General features: G+C 42.0%; 2 protein-coding genes across 4 annotated transcripts in view; one reads left to right on the top strand and one right to left on the bottom strand.

The window, feature by feature from the left end:
• Positions 1–7,804, top strand: slc8b1 (solute carrier family 8 member B1). 2 transcript variants are annotated; one of them, XM_033619545.2, is made up of 15 exons: positions 1–416; positions 1,465–1,617; positions 2,147–2,199; positions 2,622–2,679; positions 2,874–2,979; positions 3,088–3,255; positions 3,940–4,053; positions 4,144–4,218; positions 4,310–4,440; positions 4,563–4,704; positions 4,822–4,943; positions 6,187–6,340; positions 7,076–7,156; positions 7,245–7,309; positions 7,431–7,804. In XM_033619545.2, the coding sequence occupies exons 1-15, from the start codon at positions 258–260 to the stop codon at positions 7,620–7,622; spliced, it is 1,773 nt and encodes a 590-aa protein (XP_033475436.1). In that variant the 5' UTR covers positions 1–257; the 3' UTR covers positions 7,623–7,804. The 2 variants fall into 2 exon arrangements, with proteins under 2 accessions (XP_033475436.1, XP_033475437.1); XM_033619546.2 differs by having other exon boundaries at positions 4,147–4,218.
• Positions 7,797–19,953, bottom strand: part of tpcn1 (two pore segment channel 1) — a 16,953-nt gene continuing 4,796 nt past the window's right edge. For both annotated transcript variants that reach the window (XM_033619543.2, XM_033619542.2), the window contains exons 3-26: positions 17,973–18,149; positions 17,777–17,890; positions 17,460–17,590; positions 16,370–16,458; positions 15,925–15,959; positions 15,757–15,815; positions 15,474–15,573; positions 15,247–15,363; positions 15,008–15,132; positions 14,651–14,699; positions 14,494–14,557; positions 14,217–14,261; positions 14,063–14,119; positions 13,924–13,977; positions 13,742–13,814; positions 12,332–12,439; positions 12,073–12,234; positions 11,409–11,524; positions 10,802–10,848; positions 10,635–10,703; positions 10,442–10,538; positions 10,082–10,221; positions 8,944–9,024; positions 7,797–8,857 (exon numbers count right to left, since the gene is read on the bottom strand). In XM_033619543.2, the coding sequence (XP_033475434.2) occupies positions 8,711–8,857; positions 8,944–9,024; positions 10,082–10,221; positions 10,442–10,538; positions 10,635–10,703; positions 10,802–10,848; positions 11,409–11,524; positions 12,073–12,234; positions 12,332–12,439; positions 13,742–13,814; positions 13,924–13,977; positions 14,063–14,119; positions 14,217–14,261; positions 14,494–14,557; positions 14,651–14,699; positions 15,008–15,132; positions 15,247–15,363; positions 15,474–15,573; positions 15,757–15,815; positions 15,925–15,959; positions 16,370–16,458; positions 17,460–17,590; positions 17,777–17,890; positions 17,973–18,149 (2,256 nt within the window). In that variant the 3' untranslated portion in view covers positions 7,797–8,710. The remainder of the gene's footprint in view (positions 8,858–8,943; positions 9,025–10,081; positions 10,222–10,441; positions 10,539–10,634; positions 10,704–10,801; positions 10,849–11,408; positions 11,525–12,072; positions 12,235–12,331; positions 12,440–13,741; positions 13,815–13,923; positions 13,978–14,062; positions 14,120–14,216; positions 14,262–14,493; positions 14,558–14,650; positions 14,700–15,007; positions 15,133–15,246; positions 15,364–15,473; positions 15,574–15,756; positions 15,816–15,924; positions 15,960–16,369; positions 16,459–17,459; positions 17,591–17,776; positions 17,891–17,972; positions 18,150–19,953) is intronic.

Below are 19,953 nucleotides of genomic sequence, written 5' to 3' on the forward strand. Positions count from 1 at the left end.
GGAAAACAGTAGGTGGGGTTTCAGGCGAAGGTGTACACAGTGTACACGTACCTGGAACATGAGTAGTGCTTAAAAAAAGACCTGAAGAAAATAATCAGAAATATTAAAGTGAAGCTAAGGCTACGACAACAGCAGCGACGTTTATTTGAATCCGTTTTCTGGCTTTATTTAGGCTAAAACGTGCGGATTGTAGGAGTGAAACAACCCACCACAGTCCTGTCCAGCAGAATGGACGCAGCTCCAGGATAAAGTAAACCATGTCTCCTACTGTTTACCTGTCTCTGCTGCTGGTGTTATTGTGTCACCAGCGGGTCACCTCGGGGTCACATGTCCTCAGGAACCAGCCTGGTGTCGGAATTGCCGGGCGGTCTTCAAACTCAACACTAGTCACGATGTATCACAGCAGCAGCGATGAGGTGAGTGAGATTTATTAACCACCAAATCAACATGTTCACTTGCATTCATGTGAAATGTAGCTGCCACGTGTATGTGTGTTTGTGCTGGTTGTTTACTGGTAAACATCTGTGCGCAGTTTGATTTACAGCTGACAGGTTGTCAGCAGGTTTTTCCAGCTGTCACATGATTAGTGTGATGTCATGAATGAAGTTTAACAGCTCTGGTAAATGTGACACGTGCGTGTTCACATCAGGGCAGATGTCATGTCCTCCAGATACAGGTGGTTAGATATATCTAGATATGGTCTCTGTGTAGTCTACACTGAGGGACAGTGTACAGTGTGATAGTGTGGCTGAAGATAACTATTTCCTACTTTACTCCCATTCAAATGAAGGCCTGTGTATGTTTGTCTTTTCAAAATAAAACCAGCATTGATTAAGAAATAATAAGAAATCCCATCACAATTAAAGAGACCTCATCAAGACTGGGTTACCAACCAGGCAATGCTGACCCCAGATACTCAGGGTGCCCATAGGACCCAGGTCCACTGTGTATCAGTCTGTGGTCATTTGTTTTGGGGAATATGCACCACTAAAGCACAATATAGGAAGAAATGGGAAAAAATTAGGCCGCTGTATGCAATGCTACATAACAATGAGCAGGACTGCTTTTATATATTTTGCAACAATGCAATGAAGCTCTTTTCTGTCAAGCATTTAATCTGCTGGAATAGTTTCTATTTTATCCTTAGTGCCCACTCTGAATTGATATTATGTCTACCTGCTGCATATCCCTCAATAATTTTGTGTTTGATTAAATTACATCAACTGGTTGTCTGCTAAGCAAAATATTACAAAGTTTCTACATGTTGTTTGGAGTGTGTGGTGTATCTGATGGGTACTTGACACAACAAAATACACACACAATGAGATAAGGGGAAAATGGGGACCCACTGATCAATTTGAGATGTTAAAAATGTATATTATGAATGAATATATATAGTTTGAGGTGTTTAGATAAATAAGTAGGAAACTGATGTCTGTCTTTTCTTCTTGTTTGTTTGTTCAGTGTGACCATGTGATGAACGTCAGCGCTGCAGACCGCTGTGCATTTGTGAAGAGTACACCAGACTGTAACATGGAGGATAGCTTCATCAACTACCTTAATGTGGCTTTCTGTCTGCTTCGGCCCAACCTCACACCTCTCACCATCACTCTCTGTGTAAGACCAGTGTGTGTGTATGTATGTGTTAGGGTGAGGACAGTTTGAAACTCTGCTGCTCAGCACCAGCTGATCTTTTGAGGAAGATGACTTTGCTGTGGGAGAACCAGGAATTTTAAAACTTCTGATTTACCGCAATCAGTCATTTCTCTCTTTGCTAAATCATGGATTTTTGTAAGAAAGTAAAAACTTCCTGATTTGCCCTCTTTGCATCACAACAATTCAAACTGTCATTCTGAAAACAGCATTAAGTACATTGTCTGGGGGAAGAACAGACAAGGGAGATTTTGCTAAATCTACCAGGGAAAATCTGTCAGTGTAGTAAATAATTAGTCCACACTGCAGTTTAGGAACAATAGGATCAGTGTGGTCAAACAAGGCCATGTTTTTAGAGGGTCAACTTGTTCAACCTGGTTCTTGTTTGTAGAGCATTTATCTGAGAGTGACAGACTCAAGCAGCACTTCTGTCCTCTCTGAGTGTGTGTTAAGAAACCGTATCAGACCTTTACTTTCCTCTGCTTCTCCACAGATTATTTGGCTAATCTTTTTGTTCGTCATTCTCGGGCTCACGGCATCTAAGTTGTAAGTGTCTCTCATGTTGCCAGTGTCAATATTTGCATCCCACAAGTTCCCCTTTGCAAGACAGCAAGCTGAGATCTTTCATTTTCATTGATTCGTTTCAGTCATGGCGAGTATTACGCCATGTTTACCAGCCCACATGTGCAGACTACACACACATTCATGCCCACAGTGCGGTCAGCTTAAAAGTCACATGAAGAAGAGTCACATGACTGTGGAGAGTTTTTCATCAGTTTCACTTGAGTTGTGAGATTTCCTCAAAGGAAGCACAGTTTGTTATGCCTTTCATACCACCCACCCCCACTTCACACACTGAAAGCACGTGCCCTACAGTGGCTCAATGACAGAGAAGCAGCTATATGTTTGATGTAAAATGAATTTCTCATGAGCATAATCATTTATTCTTTGTCACTGTTTCTCCCCAGTTTCTGTCCCAACCTGTCAGCCATCTCCACCAGCCTGCACCTCACTCACAATGTGGCTGTATCCTTTTTCTGCATACACTATACTTCCCTCAGAAGTTCTCACTTTGTTATATTTATATACAGTCAGCACAGCCAACACAGTTCCTCTCAGTATGATTTTTGTGTTTTCTCCGTCTACTTTCTCGATTTCTGTCCATGCTGTCAAATGATATTTAGTGAAGAATATTTTCCTTGACTGCTGTTTGTGCTGAGGGTGTGACGTTTCTGGCTCTTGGTAATGGAGCTCCTGACATCTTCAGTGCCATGGCAGCTTTCTCCCGCCCACACACCGCCGGGCTGGCTGTCGGAGCCTTATTTGGTAGGTGCAGCCTCACACACCATAAACAACTCAAGCTTTTCATTATGAAAACCTGGTTTGCCTCATTGTAATCATGCTCGATCTCTGTCTTCCTCCCTTTGTACACAGGAGCTGGTATATTTGTCACCACAGTAGTTGCAGGCAGCGTGGCGCTGGTCAAGCCTTTCGCTGTGGCCTCCCGTCCATTTCTGCGTGACGTCATCTTCTACATGGTGGCGGTGTTTTGGACTTTTGTCATGTTGTACAGAGGAACCACAACACTAGGAGAAACACTAGGTATACACACACACACTCTCTTTCTAGTGTTTTTTTTTTTTTTTTTTGCCTTATTGGTCCATTGTAAGAGGCAGTTTTAATCGAACGTCAGTGAAATATTTGCATTGTATGTTGGTTAATTTGTACATTTAAGATTTATTCTTTTGGATAATAAAATTCCACATTTAACACACTTAAATGGTTTTGATTACCTTTACAGCTTCAACACTTCACCCCTGCATCAGGGTCATTTCTTTGTTTTAGTTAACAGTTAACAGATGGTTTCAATGAGTTTATTTGAAGGTTAGGCCACAAGCCTTAGATTTTTACAGTAACTGTAAAAATCTAAAGTCTTCTGGGACGTATCTTTTTATTTTCCATCTAAACAAGTTTATTTACTTACACATGTAGAGGATTTTGCAGCCTCACAGGGTGGTGTGTGTGCTCACTTGTTCTGGTGCCAACATCTACAGCCTCAGACTGCAATCTCAGCTATCTTCTGACCGAAAACATTCCCAGCGTGCAGTTCCAAAAGTCGCCCAGCCATACTTTTCTGTGAATCGCCTACTCTCTGGTGGCACATACCCATTTTTAGATATTTCCACACAAACAGCAAACTATATAGAGAATATGTTGTGTATGCATAAAGTGATTTCTCACACTGTGACATTTTTAGCTTCACTTAGCTCCATTTCCTTTTTCTAGGGTACATTGGCCTCTATGTGGTGTATGTGTTGACTGTTATCATCAGCGCCTACATCTACAACAGGCAGAAACATTCAGTGAACTCCAGTGTGCGGAGTACTGCACATGTTCCAGGTTAGAAACCCAAATACATAAACACAAAGACAAATAAAAAATATATGGTTTTCCACAATTGCCACTGATATGTTTTTTTTTTCTTTGCAGCAGAGTTTCACTCATCCAACTCATCTGATGATGATGTTCCCTGCCTGACTGGAGGAACCATCCAACAGGAGTATGGTAGGAATTCTTTAAGACACATTATGAGAAGATACACTAGGATTTTTCTGCATGACCAGGACAATAACGTGTATGTGTATGTGTGTTTCAGAGTCAGAGTACAGGCCGCTTTTGCCTTACTCAGAGTCCACAACTCAGATCCTGCTGCGCTCTCTGAACCCGGTGGACCTCAGGAAGTGGCGGAGGAAATCGTGGAGCTGGAGAGTCCTCAAAGTACTGAAGGTGTGTGTGAGGGTAGACAGATACAAGGGGGAAGTGGAACAAACCCAATGTCTGAATGAATCTGGTTGGTACACCAAGTGAAAGGAGTGAAAAGCTATTTAAAACTGTCCTCCACCAATCAGACACCACTGGAGGTCCTGCTGTTGCTCTGCATCCCGGTGGTCGACCCCGATAAAGAAGACAGGAACTGGAATCGTCCACTGAACTGCCTTCATCTGATCACCACTCCTCTGGTGTGTGTGCTCACCTTCCAGTCTGGGATATGTAAGTGCAGCATGACATACTGTAGCAGCATAATCTTAATTAGGTATATAGTTAAATCATCACCCAGCTATTTTTTAAATTCTTTTTTAAATCTTTTTTTCTTTAACTAATGTCTAGATGGAGGCTATATGATCCATGGAGAGTTTCCCCTCTGGCTGCTGGTGCTTCTTCTGGGACTCTTCCTGTCTGCTATTGTCTTCTGCACCACCACTAACGACTGTCCTCCCCGATACCATCCAGTAAGTCTTTGTGGAGATTAAAAAGGAACAAATATTATCCAGAAAATGTACACTTTTTGGAGGTGGGGTGGGCAGGGGTTGCAGATTATCACCCTCAGTTCTTTTACACATCAGACATACACATCAGAGGATATAATCATCACCCTCATTGATTGGCACTTGTGCTCAGGGGAATCCCCACTGCTGATTAAGTGTTTTTTATTTGTCTAAAACCACAATGCATTGCAGGTATGCATTTGGTGCAAGAAAATACATCCCTAGTTAGGTGGCAGTGATGTGGGTACAACTCCAGTTGCTTATCACCGAAGAAGGAGAAGATGAGTAACTTTGGAAATAGATAGAATAATAAAGTTGACGTTTTTCTAATAGTATATCTTGTAGGTCTGTATAGATGGGCTTGCATGTGTATAGGTCCACTAGTTACGAAATAATTATAAAAAATCTCACTGATAGCTTGATATTTTACTGAAAAAATGGCATTTAACTACATTTTAATTGCAGTTAATATTTACACAGATTGCTGTAGCTACTTTTCAGCTTGTGTGATTTTTTTTAAAACATTTTCTGTAAAAATTCTGTAAAAAACCTGTAGGAATAACAGTTAAGATAATCATGATACAGATCACAAACAGAAATTTCTAAATCAAAAACCGATGAAGCTAAATACCAAGTGCCGGCATATTGCAATCATTGGCAGAAGATGCCTTCGCCTTGTTCAAATAAGTCTACAGGTGTTTCTGACTATTTGTTACAAGAACTAATAGTGCTACACTCACAACTGGCGGTCAATCCACGATAGTTTGGGCTTAAAGTGAACAAGAGCAGGTGCGTTCCGTTTCTATCCTCCACTCCTCCCCCACCCACTTTCCCTCTGCTCTTTATTTGGCCCCTGTATGATATAAGGTGTTATGTCATACTAAGGGCTGAGGGTATATTTAATAAGGGGAAGTGGAACTTATTATGAAATGCAGAGTTGGGCATAAAACAAAGCACTGGACAAACAAAAAACGTGACCCGATAGTGGCGCTAGATGAAAAGTCAGGGGATCACCAAAATAAGCTTGATACGTCTTTGCAAGATAGTATATATTCATCATAGTTCATTCATTCTTAAAAATCAAAGCTCTTAAAATATCTTTGTTACCAGACTGGGTGAGTGTAGTGTGTCATTCATGCTGTTATGGTGAAATATGCTCTGTTGCTTGTGTGTATGTGATTATAAGTTTGCCTTTGTCCCTCTCCAGCTGTTTGCTCTGTTGGGCTTCATAGTGAGTGCAGGGTTGATCAGCGCAGCAGCCTCTGAAGTGGTCAGTCTTCTGCACATGCTTGGTGTGGTGCTGACTCTCAGCAACACTGTCCTGGGGCTGACTCTGTTGGCCTGGGGCAACAGCATAGGAGGTGATATTTGTGAACCTACTTCTTTTTTTCTCCAAATATATACAAATGTGCATCAATCAGCCAAAATCTTAAAACCACTGTCAGGTGAAGTGAATAACATTAATCATCCTGTTACAATGAAATATTCTGCTGGTAAACCCTGGGTCCTGGCATTCATGTGGATGCTACTCAACACGCTCCACCCACACAAACACTTTTGCAGACCAAGCACACCCCCCATAGTAATGGCACTTCCTGGTGACAGTGTACCCTGCCACACCCTAAAAACTGCTTGGGAATGGCTGGGGGGACGTGGCCTCCAAATTTCCCAGATCTCAATCTGATCAGCATCAGACATGCTGGTACTCCAGAATGTCCATGTTCTGTGTCCATTGAGTCCCTTGGGTTGCGAGATGGGGTACCAGCATGTGCCACAGATGCTCGATCAGATTGGGATCTGAGGAATTCGGAGGCCAGGTTGAAGTCTTGAGCTCTTTGTCAAGCTCCACCAGCCATTCCTGAACAGCTTTTGCGGTGTGACATAGTGCATTGTCCAACTGCCATCAGTGAGTCCCGTTGCCATGAGGGGGGTCACTTTGTCTGTGACGGTGTTTGGGTGGGAGGAGCGCATCTAGTGGCATCCCCATGAATGCAAGGACTCAAGCACACTATACTATAGCATTGTAACGAGATTTTCAATCTTTGATTAGTGAATGTTTGTGCTTAAAATCTTACACCTGTGTTAATCTTTTTCAGACTGTTTTTCTGACATCACCATCGCCAGACAAGGTTATCCACGGATGGCCATATCTGCCTGCTTTGGAGGCATCATTTTCAGTATCCTTACTTTAATAATAGTGTGTCTGTATAAAAACATAACTTATATAACAGTGACTGTTGCCGTCCTTGACTGTATTTCCTTTAGACATGCTGTTTGGAGTGGGTTTAGGATGTCTGGTACAGATGGTTAAAACACACTCTTATGTGCAGGTAATCTCCTCAAACATACAATTAAGAGTTTCTAATTATTTTTAAATGCACAATTGCAAAATACATGAGACTGTTTTGAACCCATTAATGTGTTACACCTTTGTCTCTTTCTCCTCCTCAGTTTGAAGTAGAGGGTTTGCTGACGTGGATTCTTGCAGGATCTCTGGGTTTGTCTTTGGTCCTGTCCTTCATCATTGTTCCACTGTGCCGGTTCCACTTGGGTCGGACATACGGGATCTTTCTCCTCCTCTTCTACACCATCTTCCTTCTCATTGCATTGCTAACAGAGTTTGGCAAGATCCACATGGTGTAGATCTGACTCTCAGGCCAGTCTGAAATGAGGGACGTCCTCCTGCAGTGCAACATGACACACTGGAACAGAATGACACCATCTTCTGCACATAATATTAATGCACTATTTATACAAGAGTCATCTGTACACTTTGTGCTCTGACAAATGAATGACAATGTTCTGCTCAGGGAGAGCTGAAACTGATCACACTGTGCCTTTATTCAACTTATCGTTTGTGCTGGAACTGTGACGGCACTTTGTGAGTCCAGAGGGAAAATACAGGATGTAGAAATTTATACTTTAAACATTGTGAATTAACTAAAAAGTACTGTAAATCAAAATGTTAAAATGAACCTGTACAAAGCTTCTTTTGGGGCATTAAATAATTTTGTTTTGGTATTTGTTTTTACAGGTCCTAGTAAGGTTATGCTGGTGTGTGTTAAATTATACATTATCAGTAAATAAGCCTGCAGCTTGATATACAGCAAAAATACATAAATGCCCATGACAATTCGAACAGTTTATTAAAATCCCTTCTTAACTAACTCAAATACATTACAGAATAAGAAGTTATATAAAAGTAAAATACTTTGAGTCTGTTGAGACATTAGTCAGGAGATACAGCGTAATTGTTTTGTTGGGTTTAGCTTAAAGGAGTGTTTATACTTTTGGTCTTAGATGTAGTGTCTGTTAATACTGATCAGTTGAGCCATTTAACTAAGGCATCAGGTTTAAGTACTACAGGAATTACAAGAGGTCACAAAAGGCCTACAGCAGTATACATACACAACGTACTGTAGGAGTACAGGCTCCCTGGTAATATTGGCTGCAGTCTTTGAAAAGGCCAAAAGAGGGCAATGCTCCCGCTTTACTGGTCGGGCAACAGACCTGCTCTGCCGTCTGTCTGTCTTTCTGTGGTGACGCCTCCCTCAAGGAATCGTCATTAACTCATCTCACTCTGACATCAGTCCAAAAAGGCCCCAGACTTGTTTCCCACTGTGACAAACGGGGAGTGTGGGGGAACTGGAGAAGACCTGGAGTGACAGGGGTATCTTTGCATTTAAAAACGCTGAGATGGTGCTGTGTATTTACGGCTTGCGAGCTGTGCATTAGTTGACGCTGTGAGGTCTAGTCTGTGAGTTAAGCTGAGGCTCTGGGAAGGAAGACGGGACAGAGACGGGACTGTCCAGTTCCCGCTCCACGCTTTGGTCTTGCTCAGGCAGGTTTTCCCTTGAATACTCTGCATACCACTCGTGCTGGAATGAGATGTAGAGACAGTGAGGAGATAACAACAGACCACCGACTGTCACGGTATTCAAGACTTTTTTTCTCAGTTTCTTACCTGTATCTCCTCCTCATACATTTTCATGCTGAGGTCACTCTTTGTCCTAGATCTGCGACCGAGGTACACCAGAGACAAGTGCTGTACACACCAAAGCAGGAGGAAAAGCTAGTTAATGGGACTTTGTTTGAAGGGCAGAGGACTAAGGCTTTATTGACACTGAAATGTTTTTGTTTTAAAATATAGAATTACCGCTGCGTTTACGTCTAGCATCCACACTACTGCAGGGTTTTAGAACCCCTAAAACAGACCTTTGAAAATGCTGTTGACCCCGTTTTGGTTTGTAAACTCTGGGGTTGTATTTTAGTCTGGATGCTCGAAAATGGAGGCTTTAAAAACAGTGACAGAGATACCCACTTTTCCTTCCCAATAAGGTCTCACCAGTCACGACTGGGACTGGGTATCAGTGCTTGATAGCTTTGCGCAATCCCCTGAAATAACCCAGCACCAAGGAGTAACAAAACTCCCACAAAGATCTAGGAAAAATGACTATTTGTATGGTATTGCTCACAGGCAATCACTGCAAGCCTTCTTCGATTTAATGCACTGTGTGATTGACCCACTTCCACAGTGGCTACAACACTTACAGTTTCTGGTGTAGTGAAATCAGGCGCAGGGTATGTGACGGAGTTGGCAGTTCAGCATGCCGAGATGCCACCAAAACATTCAAAGGTATGGCTATACTACACACCTCTGGGATCTGGTGGCATTCTATGCAACTGAGTGCTTCTATTCACATGGTATTGAGTGAAGTAAAAAACAAAAGGTGTGGAATGAAGTACTCTTTTGGTATCAGTATCACTTTAAGGGTACTGGTATCGTCATTTTTTAAACACTTAGGACGTTGCAAACTTTCCTTTTGCCACCTGCGTGGTATTTTCTGTAACTAAGTAACCAACAGCAGAGAAGACAATCCGCTTCCTGTTCCCACTGGCACATGCATGCTCAGTGTACGTGAATGGTCATGATATGCATTTTCAGGCGTGTTACTATGGACAGAGATTATTCCTGAAACGTTTCTAAAAACACGTGTGAACCGAAATGGTTTTCATTTTAAAATGCAGTTTTAAATGAAAAGGTTCAAGTGTGATTGTGGCCTAAAAGTTTCTTTAGTGTGTGTGTATGTGTGTTTTCTTACCCCTCCCCTGTCCATAGTCTGGAGGACTCCCTGTAGAGAGCTGAGGGAGGACAGTCCTGGGCAAGTCTGTTTGTACAGCTCCAGAGTGGCCAGCGCTTCATCACGACTCACCTCTACTTCAAAAACTATTCCGTTCTCATCTGGAGTGTGCACACACACACACACATTAAAATGACTCACTGAACGCTAATTCACACTTCAAACCATCCTGGCAGCTAAATATTAATCAAATAGGCATTTTATCCGTTTATCTGTTCAGTGAATGCTGCAAATATTCAAGATTTGTTTGAGATGCTGTGCGTTCAGTAAATGTATACACAATATCCACACACGCACACACACACACACACACTGTCTCACCCTCTGGGTTTTCCACTGGTTCCCGGTTCTTGCGGCTGTAGTTCATGCGGAACACAAATGCATCCAAAATGAACGCCACAATGATGGTCATCACCACCTGGATAGATGAAATATCACACACATGCACATTAACAGCATTAGGGCAAATATGCAGCGCAGACAACACAAACACATAATACTACACAGGCCTCACCATGGTAACTATGTAAAAGGTCATGAAGTAGAGCCGGCTCCAGTGGGTGGTCATTGAGGTTACTCCTTCCTGTGGGGGAGTAAACACGACAGCAGTGATGCAGTGAAACAGTGACACCCACTGACCAGTGACTGATGGAAGACCACAGATAAATGACTTGAACCTACCATGGTAATGTACCAGTTATTGACCACAGTCAGTTCAAACAGAGTCACTGGAGAAAAACAAAAAAAGGAAAGAATACACAAATTAAAAAACAGTAAAATAGTCCTCAACAAATATATGATTTACTACTGTTTGAGTAACGTTTTGTAAAACCTGCAGTGCCCAGCTGTTTTAGGAAATCATTCAGACTTTTAAAGACAATATATTCAATACAATATTTCCATCTTCAGTAGAAACAAATAGGACGTTCAGAGCCACATACAAGCTGGGGAAGACAGAAAGCGATGGATTGGAAGGCCATCCACAACTGATGAATGATCATGTTCTGTCAACAGTGGCACCAAGCGCACGCTGCAGCTTTGGAAAATGCTATCCTATCATTCAGCAAGTCGCTCATAAAGTGATTCTAACAGTATCATTGGCCACCGTCTTTAGAGTTGTGCCATGGACTCCCCCATCCACTGGAGTTAGTACAATTTCTATAGTTAGTGTTCTTAGTGTGGATGGCACTTTACACATGATTGGTTTTGGTTGTTTAACGGATTTGTTGACAATAATAAAAATACAGAATATTGCCAGTCTTATCCTTTAAAAAACGAGAGGAGTTACCGAAGCTGCTGAGGATGTTGTTGAAGTTATTGAGATAATAGTAGCCTTCTTCCAACACTGTTCTGTTGCCATCGGTGACGTTCTTCAGTCTGTAGGACTCTGCCACTGTGCTGGTGCTGAGGGGACAAAAAAATCAATGGAGTGAAGTAAACATAAGAAAATGCAGGAGACCAGAGTTGAAGTGGAAACAGGCAACTTTTCCACTTCCCTCTCGTTGGCGCTGCTGTCACAAATACAACCAGATCACTTTCCTTTTCAGCAACTACCACCAACACAGGACAGATTGCATTTTGTTTTCCAGAGTTACTTTGGTTGTTCCACTGTCCACCATGTCCGCTACTGGGAACAGCAACTGCAAAGAACCTACACTGATTCGGTAAGTGGGGATAGCTACCGATAGCTAACAGGGAAAACAAAAGCATTACCTGCTTCCTGTTTTGGATGCGCAATGGTTGACGCACTTCCTTTGTACCGTAAATCGAGCCTTTTCTTTCTCAGACAGATCATACCCAGTGGCAAACAGAATTGTATAGTGAAAGTGAGGCTTATGGGGAACCATATTCTATAGCTGATACATTGTGCAATCAACATTTACTTCACAATGATAAGTTAAAGCAAAAATCTTGTCGATTTCCACTTTAATGAAAATACATCCTTGACTCACTTGCAGCAGTTGGGGTAAACCACATCTGCAAAGAACTCCATCCCAACAATTGCAAAGGAGTAGTAGAAGATGATCAAGGTCAGCCCCAGACTTGCCATCCTGGGGAAGAGCTCAAACATGGTGTCCAACACATTACGATACCTCTGCTTTATCTTAAACAACCTGTCAAAGACAAGAGACCGACATTTTAACATTAAAGACAATATATGATAAAAGCAGATGTACATTATGCTCTTTAGAGTACTAAATAAAAGCGTACCGGAGCAGCTGAAGTGGTCTAAGAACTACAATAAAGTAAAAAGGCTCCATATCGAAGGCAAGAGCGATCAGGCCCAGGAAGGCAAACACTGTCACTGAGAAGTCAAACCTGGACAGATGAGCACACCAAAAACACAGAGCCAGTGTTTGAGAACATGCTGAAATAAAATTTAGTTGTGTTTGCACAAAACAGCACATACTTTAAAATCACTTAAGCTTTGATGAGAGTACTGAATCCAAATGCACAGACTTGTTTAGGGCTGAACTGAAATTTTTGTTCTTACATTTGAAGCTTTTATTGAGGTTTTTGAGTGAAGCTTCTAATATCTTATTTTATGATGTCATCACCCTTTTTTTAATCCTCCAACAAAATCCTCAATTTAAATAAAGTGATTCATCGGATTAAACAAGTTAGTCTTTTTTATTAAATCAACTTGCTTTAAAGGTCTAGTATGTAGGATTTAGTGGCATCTAGCCACCAACTGAAACTCCTCCCGTGTGCCAAGCAGGTAGAAGAGCTACAGTAGCTGGACCGAAAATGCAAAAATGCTAAAACACAGTGTTTGGTCTGTCCTTTCTGGGCTACTAGAGAAACCTCTGTAGATATAAATGTCTCATCCTAAAGTAACAAAGACACAACGATTGTTTTTTTCTGGTGATTATACCCTAATGAAAACATTCTTATTACATTTAATTCCAGGGCATCCAGTAGCTCAGTGGGTAGAGCAGGCATCCCATGTACAAAGGCAATGTCCTCGCTGCAGGGGCTGTGGGTTTGATTCCAGCCTGCAGCCCTTGGTGCGAGTCATCCTTCCTTTCTCCCCCCCCTATACAGTAACACTTAATACTATCCTATCTATTAACAGCAAAAGGGCAAAAAAAATCATTATAACTTTAATTCCATTTCTGCCAATATATCCCTCCAAATCCTACACACTGGACCTTTAATAAATAAGTGTAATTTATGGTGATGTCAGACTGCCCCATAAATACAGATGTGTGCCTAACTTTGTGTGCAGAAAGCAGGAGAACAAACTTTTTTTTTGACCGCAGTGAAAATGCTGCTTTTGAAAGTCTAAACGCCAACAAATGTGGATTGAAGCACGATATTTCATCAGATAAAAACTGTTGTGGATTAGCCTCTTGCAACTGTGCAGAAATACCAAGTTTGAAGAGAATAAACAGACATTAAAAAAGGGGCATTATTCGAATATTGATTTAGAATTTGAATGTTATAAATGAGGCTTCAAATTATTTGGTACAGCCCTAGACTCAAACAGTGTCAATGACTTTATGCAGTCTTCATTCTCACTGTGGTGCTTGGTATAACCCGTCTACAAGTGTGAAGTTTCGGATTCAGTACTCTTTCAATATGTGAATCAATCGGCCGAGGATCCAAATTATTACTCACAGATTCCACCCAGAGCTGAAATAAGCCATTGGCCCCAAACCAGTTATTTTCAATAACACCTCTACACCATAAACTAAAAGTGAAAGGACAGAGGCAGAGTCAATACTGTTATTAGTGCATGTAAAAACCATTAATTCTTGACACCCTCTATTTTTTGCAGCACATGATGATTTTCTACTCACTGGTCAGAAAAACAATGTAACTCCAGGGAACCAATCTGGACCAGGAAAATCCACCTGCATGAGGACAGTAAGGTGAGAGATCTGTAGTGTAAAACACTACTTCAGTCACATGTGTTTATGTCATCAGGAGAGATCTTACTATTGTACGTGTACGTCTCCACGAGGATCCACACACCGTTTATGGCCACCACCGCATCTGCAGCCACGAGAAAAGGTTAAAATAGTTTACGATTGAGAGACTTTCCTTCTGTATCTCCAGGGACAGCTGGGAGAATGTAAAGGATTGCACTTACACATGGCATACTGGAAGGCCTTTGACTTCACAAGCAGGTTGATGCCTGTTAAAGTAGAAAGAAAGCGCTGAGAATAAGGACTGGGTAGATGGGTTTGTTTGATCCAGGGTGCCTACAGCTTAAAGCAAGTAGATTTAAGACTCTCAAAGACTTTTTGATGCCACTTGGAATTAAATTTCAGACTAATTCTACAAAAACCAAAACTTTCATGACTTTTTATAGATCCACGAGAACCCTGTTAGTCTAATGAACAGAAGAACAGAAAAAGAGAACTTGCCCTTGAAAATGAGGAAGGTCGTGTGGGGAAGGTCATCAAACCAATGTTCTCCACTGCGTCTTGCCTAAACAGCACACACATGTGCAGTATATGTACATTAAAAGGACACAAAATAGAGGGGATCATAACTACAGAGTACAAATGTAAGGCTACTTACCTTCCATTTAAGGCCAGTGACTTCATAGAACTTATAAAAGTCCTGCAGACTGTTGGAGAGCAGACGGAAAATGTAACGATGCAATTAAATGCAGAAGGATTATAACTTAAGAAGGTGTGTGTTGGGGCGTCGGTGGCTTAGTGGTAGAGCAGGCACCCCATGTACAAGGAGAGAGAGAGGGAGTGACATGCAGCAAAGGGCCACAGGCTGGAGTTGAACCCGGGCCGCTGTGGCCCTTTGCTGCATGTCACTCCCTCTCTCTCTCCCCCTTTCACACTTGTCTGTCCTATCAAATAAAGTTAAAAATGCCCCAAAAAATATCTTTAAAAAAAAAGAAGGTGTGTGTTAGGCAGTTACCTGAGCATCGGAGCCCCTGAGGTGTTAAGAGCTTTATATGTGAGGAAGCGGTCTCTTGCAGACATCCGTGGTCTGTAAAATCGCATCAGACCATCAAACTGTTTCAGCGACACGCCCATCGGCCTCTGGAGACAAGACAACAGCAACACAGACAAAACACAGTGGCCGTGAGCGCTTAATATCAGATAAATAATTTGTACCAAATATATATTACACTGGATCAAACTGTGAGGTCGTACCTGTCGGCTGACTAACAGCTGAAAGGCGTGGTCAATAGCAGAGCGTTTATGAAGTAAAAGAGATTTAAACTTCATCTTTTCGACGTCATTAAACGTGTCAAACACCACTGCCAGGAGCTGGAGGGGGAAAGAGAAGTGAAGCTGATGAGTGACCAAGTAAAAGTAAGTCATGTCTATTTTTAATAAGACTGAAATGTTAGAAGTGGTGGAAACAAGGTTGCCTGTACCAGGTTCATGATGAAGTAGAGCTCTATGGAGAGGTAAACAATGAAGAAAACACAGGACCAGCGGTTCTTGGAGTATGATGGCATCATCACATCAGGGAAACTACAAGAAAGAACAAAGCAAAATATACACAAGTCATGAGATACACACTAGAAACTGTGCAATCAACCTGAACACACATGTCGTTGAGGGAACTCTACTGCAAGTAGGAAGTACTGCTTGCATGACATGTGTGTGCAGATGAAACGGAAAGCTCAACAGTACTATGTGTACCGCTGTACTTACTTTGCTGTGGTCAGCAGCACAAACAGACTGACAAGGCTGTTCTCCAGAGTGCTGAAGTACTGCGGTGAGAGGAGACAGGAATCAGGAAATCTGACCACTACAGACACAAAAATCCCACAAACTTATATAACTTGCAAACAGATGTCTGTCACTAAAGAGTCGACGTACCGGGTCAGCAGTGTTCGGAGAGAAGAGGCAGAAACCTGGGACGAGACAACAGGATAGTCAAGCACACAGAGTACCAGAAACCCTGTTCCATCTAAAGACAGCAGATGATTTACCTCGGGGTATTTTATAATTTTACATAGAGGGCAGAAAAGAAATAATAGCCTTTAAAGGGATAGTTCGGATTTTTTATAGTAGGGTTGAATGAGGTAGTTATCTATAGTCAGTGTATTACATACACTAGATGTCAGTTGGCACACCCCCATCCACAGCGGCACATTGCTTAGCTGCCATGGTGGCACTCCTGCCGCTTTTCCAGTCTGGGGGCACGCTGACCGACATCTACTATATGTAATACACAAACTAATGATAAGTACCTCATACAACCCAACTTCAATTAATCTAAACTATCCCTTTGATATACAATAAAAATAATAAGACTTCTTACCCAAGATAGCAAATATAACCATGAAGAAGAGCAGCAGTAGGAGGATGTCAATAAAAGGCGGGAGGGACTGGAAGATCTGACGCAAGTTTCTGATTGGATGAGAGAATCACTTTCAGTGATGACTGCGTTTAACAGTTAAATCAGTGGTACATTAACTTTGAAGTAATAAATCCACAAAGTAGCTACATTCAACGAACCATCAGTGAGCAGTAAATGTCATCTCTGAAAGATCTTTTACAATTACTTTTTTTCTTTTCATTCAGACTCTAGTACTCTGAGACGCTGTCAGAGACATCACAATGGATGTTTTCAAAGGGAGCACAAATCTAACTGAGCTTGCAAGACTTTGTTTGGCTTTGCAAGTGTCACTGTTTTTCTTTTATATGAAACTAATTACATTTGGAGTCTGAGAACTTCAGGAATGCTCTGTATGGTCCTTCCCCTTTTTTCTCTCTTGTGTTTTCCACTTTATAAACAGCATTTGGTATGGGTTGTTATGAAAACTTTTCAATTAAGGAGGCTGGAAATTCTATTTGACCATGACACTGACCTAACTGAATCTGTGAGACTGTTTAACATGCCTCTTGGGTGATCTGATCACAGGCTGTCTGTCCACACCTGGTATTAGAATGCATCTCCAAATGCGTTGCTTGTGATCAGATCTCACTTCCCTGCTCTACATGCAAATGAACATGTAAATCCTTATCGTTTGCAAAGACTGAATGCACTGTTGTTTTTAACAAGCAGAAAGTTTGCTGTGCTACAGTCACGCTCGAGTGCCAACTTATTCATTTGCCCTAAGGTAACAGAGTGCAAGAGATTGTGGATTTCTCGTGAACTCACACACACTAAGCAGAGAATGTCAGCGGCCCTTCAGTGTGGCCCAGGACACATTAGCGTACACACTGCTGAAAGAATGTGCAGCCCAGACCACTTGCAAATGTGCTCTGAACGATCAGCTCTAAAAGGACTCATTGGGTGCACTCAAACCTGTACTTGATCTGTCTACTTGTGATTCAATCACCCAGGAGGCTTGTTAATACCAGGTGTAAACAGGGGTCTGTGTGTGTTTGTTTAGGTCAGTATGTACCTGCGCACAGCACCACAGTATCTACAGTCCACCAGGAATATTGGTCTGAGAGCTCTGGTCACTCTCACATGAGACGTCTGTCTTATCAGAACCACTATGGCCTCCACAAACTGTAGCAGCAACACACACGTCTGGACAAGGAGAAGAGAGACATGAACAATTTGCAGTAACAGAAACTAAACCCAGCCTATGACATGGCACCTGCAAACAGCAGGGTGACAGCCTTCCCTCAGTGGACCAGACCCTATGCGAGCGAGCATCCAGCATGCTGAAGTGACTATTATGCCATCAGAAAGTACCCATCATAGGTCAGTTACCTTCACCATGGTCCTCTTGTGTCGTATGAAGGTGTGGAACCCTAACCAGCGGAGTTTCATGCATAGCTCAAATGCCACCATAACCAAAGCCAGCAGCTCCAGAGTGGCATGGACCTGCAAAGGTATCAAATACACAGGTGCTTTTACAGGAATCTGTGTGTTTTAAACTTATGTTTGTGTGTGTACGTTCGCTCACATAGACATCCAGGCGCAGCGAGGGCACAGCGGGAGCTTCACACAGCGACAGCATCATCAGCAGCAGGCCTGTAAGCAGCTCCATCATGTAGAACAAGTGGTTGTGTGCAAAAAGGTAAGCTGCCAGCGCCTTTGGGTTTCGAGGATGGGTGAAGAACTTATCATTGTTCTCTCCTTCCTGCATGAGAACACATACAAATCACAGTGTAAGCCTTTATAAACCAAGATTCTGTTACTGTGCTGCCTATTTCTCACCTTTAAATGTTTTCAGAAACTTATCTTAGCTTACTGTTTGACTGTAAAATGAATATTGAAAAGTCCTTAAATAAAGACCATAAACAGATGCTTTCTATATCAGCACACTCTATTGTATATTGGCCACTATCATTCCAGCACACCCAAACAGTTCTGTCTGGCCGAGGACACCCTAAGAGGCTAAAACTAGAGCACCCTAAGAGCACCTGAGCAGACACTGTCCTGTTATGTGTAGCGCTGTGTGCTGTAACCCTCAAACATCTCAGCTCCAGTTACACTGCGCATGTGTCATACCCCATAACTCCCATGTGGTCAAAGAGCGTGTCACAGCCTTTATTAATTAGCCTTGTTTTCTCTGGTCATGTAGCATCACTTTCAAAAGTACTTTTGTCTTTTTACTGCATGGACAGCCCACTTTGATGAAGAGACCGTCTTTCCAGCAGTGAAATACTTCTTTAAGTGCGCTAAATGTTATCTGTCTACAAAGTTATACCTTTTTCTACCCTGTGGAATTTTTCACCGAAAGTAGCTCTCAATGAGCCCCCATTTTGTTTTCATCATGCACAAACACAGGGACACACATGTATGTACACAAGAATGTCAGCGGCACAAACATTTCTGCTGCCAGTTCCATGCTATGCCACTGATCTCCAGTTGGTAGAGGTAATGTGCAAAGGAGGATAGTGCTGCGCCAACAAAGGCAGTGAGGAACAATACGGAAAGCTTGCAAACATGACAATGCTCAATTTATAGTCTTTTTAAAAATAGGCTTTGCACATGAGGAAGGAAATGCATTCAACACATCATCAGCCTTAACCAAGTATTTCACTGCTGGAAAGATGGTCTTTATTAAAACTAGGGTGTCTATGCAGTAGAAAGATGCAAATACTTTTAACATTGGTGCTACATGACCTGAGAAAACAGAAAAAAGGGCTGTGGCATTGCAAACTCGTCCGTTTGACACACTAGTGGCTGGCTGGTAACAAACAGTCTCGTATTACAGTTTAACAGTAAGCTACAACATCTTTGTGAGAGCGTTTGGGGTGAGAAATAGGCAGCACAGTAAAAGAATCTTGGTTTACATTTGATCAGTGCTGCTTAGTTTTAATATTTGAACTCATTTTTTCAGCCTCCACTTTAAAATGCAGGACACAGTATGGCACCCACTGTTCACAAACTCTCACTATTACAGCTTAACAAGGCAATAAATATGTTTCTTTTTTTTAATGATTATCTTTTGGGTGGTTTTAGCCTTTACTGATATTACAGCTGAAGATGGACAGGAAAGGTGGGAGAGAGAAGGCAATGACATGCAGCAAAGAGCCAAAGGTTAGAACTGAATTCAGGCCACTGCAAAGAACTCAGGCTATATAGGGCAAACACTGCAGGGTGAGGTAAGAGGTCACCCCCTAAAATATGTTTCTAAAAAACATTTTAGATGAGAAACAGGCAGTACAGTCACATGATTTTGGTTTAGATTTGATCAGGGCTGCCTATCCTGTTTGATCAGAGTTAGGTTTTAGTTAGTTTTAAAGAGAAAGCAAGGCAGATCTGTCTTTTGATCCACTTCTTTAGTCTTTGTGTACGTGGTGGCAGGCAAAAAGAAAACATAGACGTTCAGCCTGTAGTTTGAGGAACTACCTAACAGGGAAAGCAAAACTTCACTGGATAACACATTTTGTGTCATCTGGCGGAGTTTTGGTGTGAGTAGAGCTGGGAGATCTATG

This window comes from Epinephelus lanceolatus, chromosome 9 (genome assembly GCF_041903045.1).
Source record: "Epinephelus lanceolatus isolate andai-2023 chromosome 9, ASM4190304v1, whole genome shotgun sequence".
NCBI lineage: Eukaryota > Metazoa > Chordata > Actinopteri > Perciformes > Serranidae > Epinephelus > Epinephelus lanceolatus.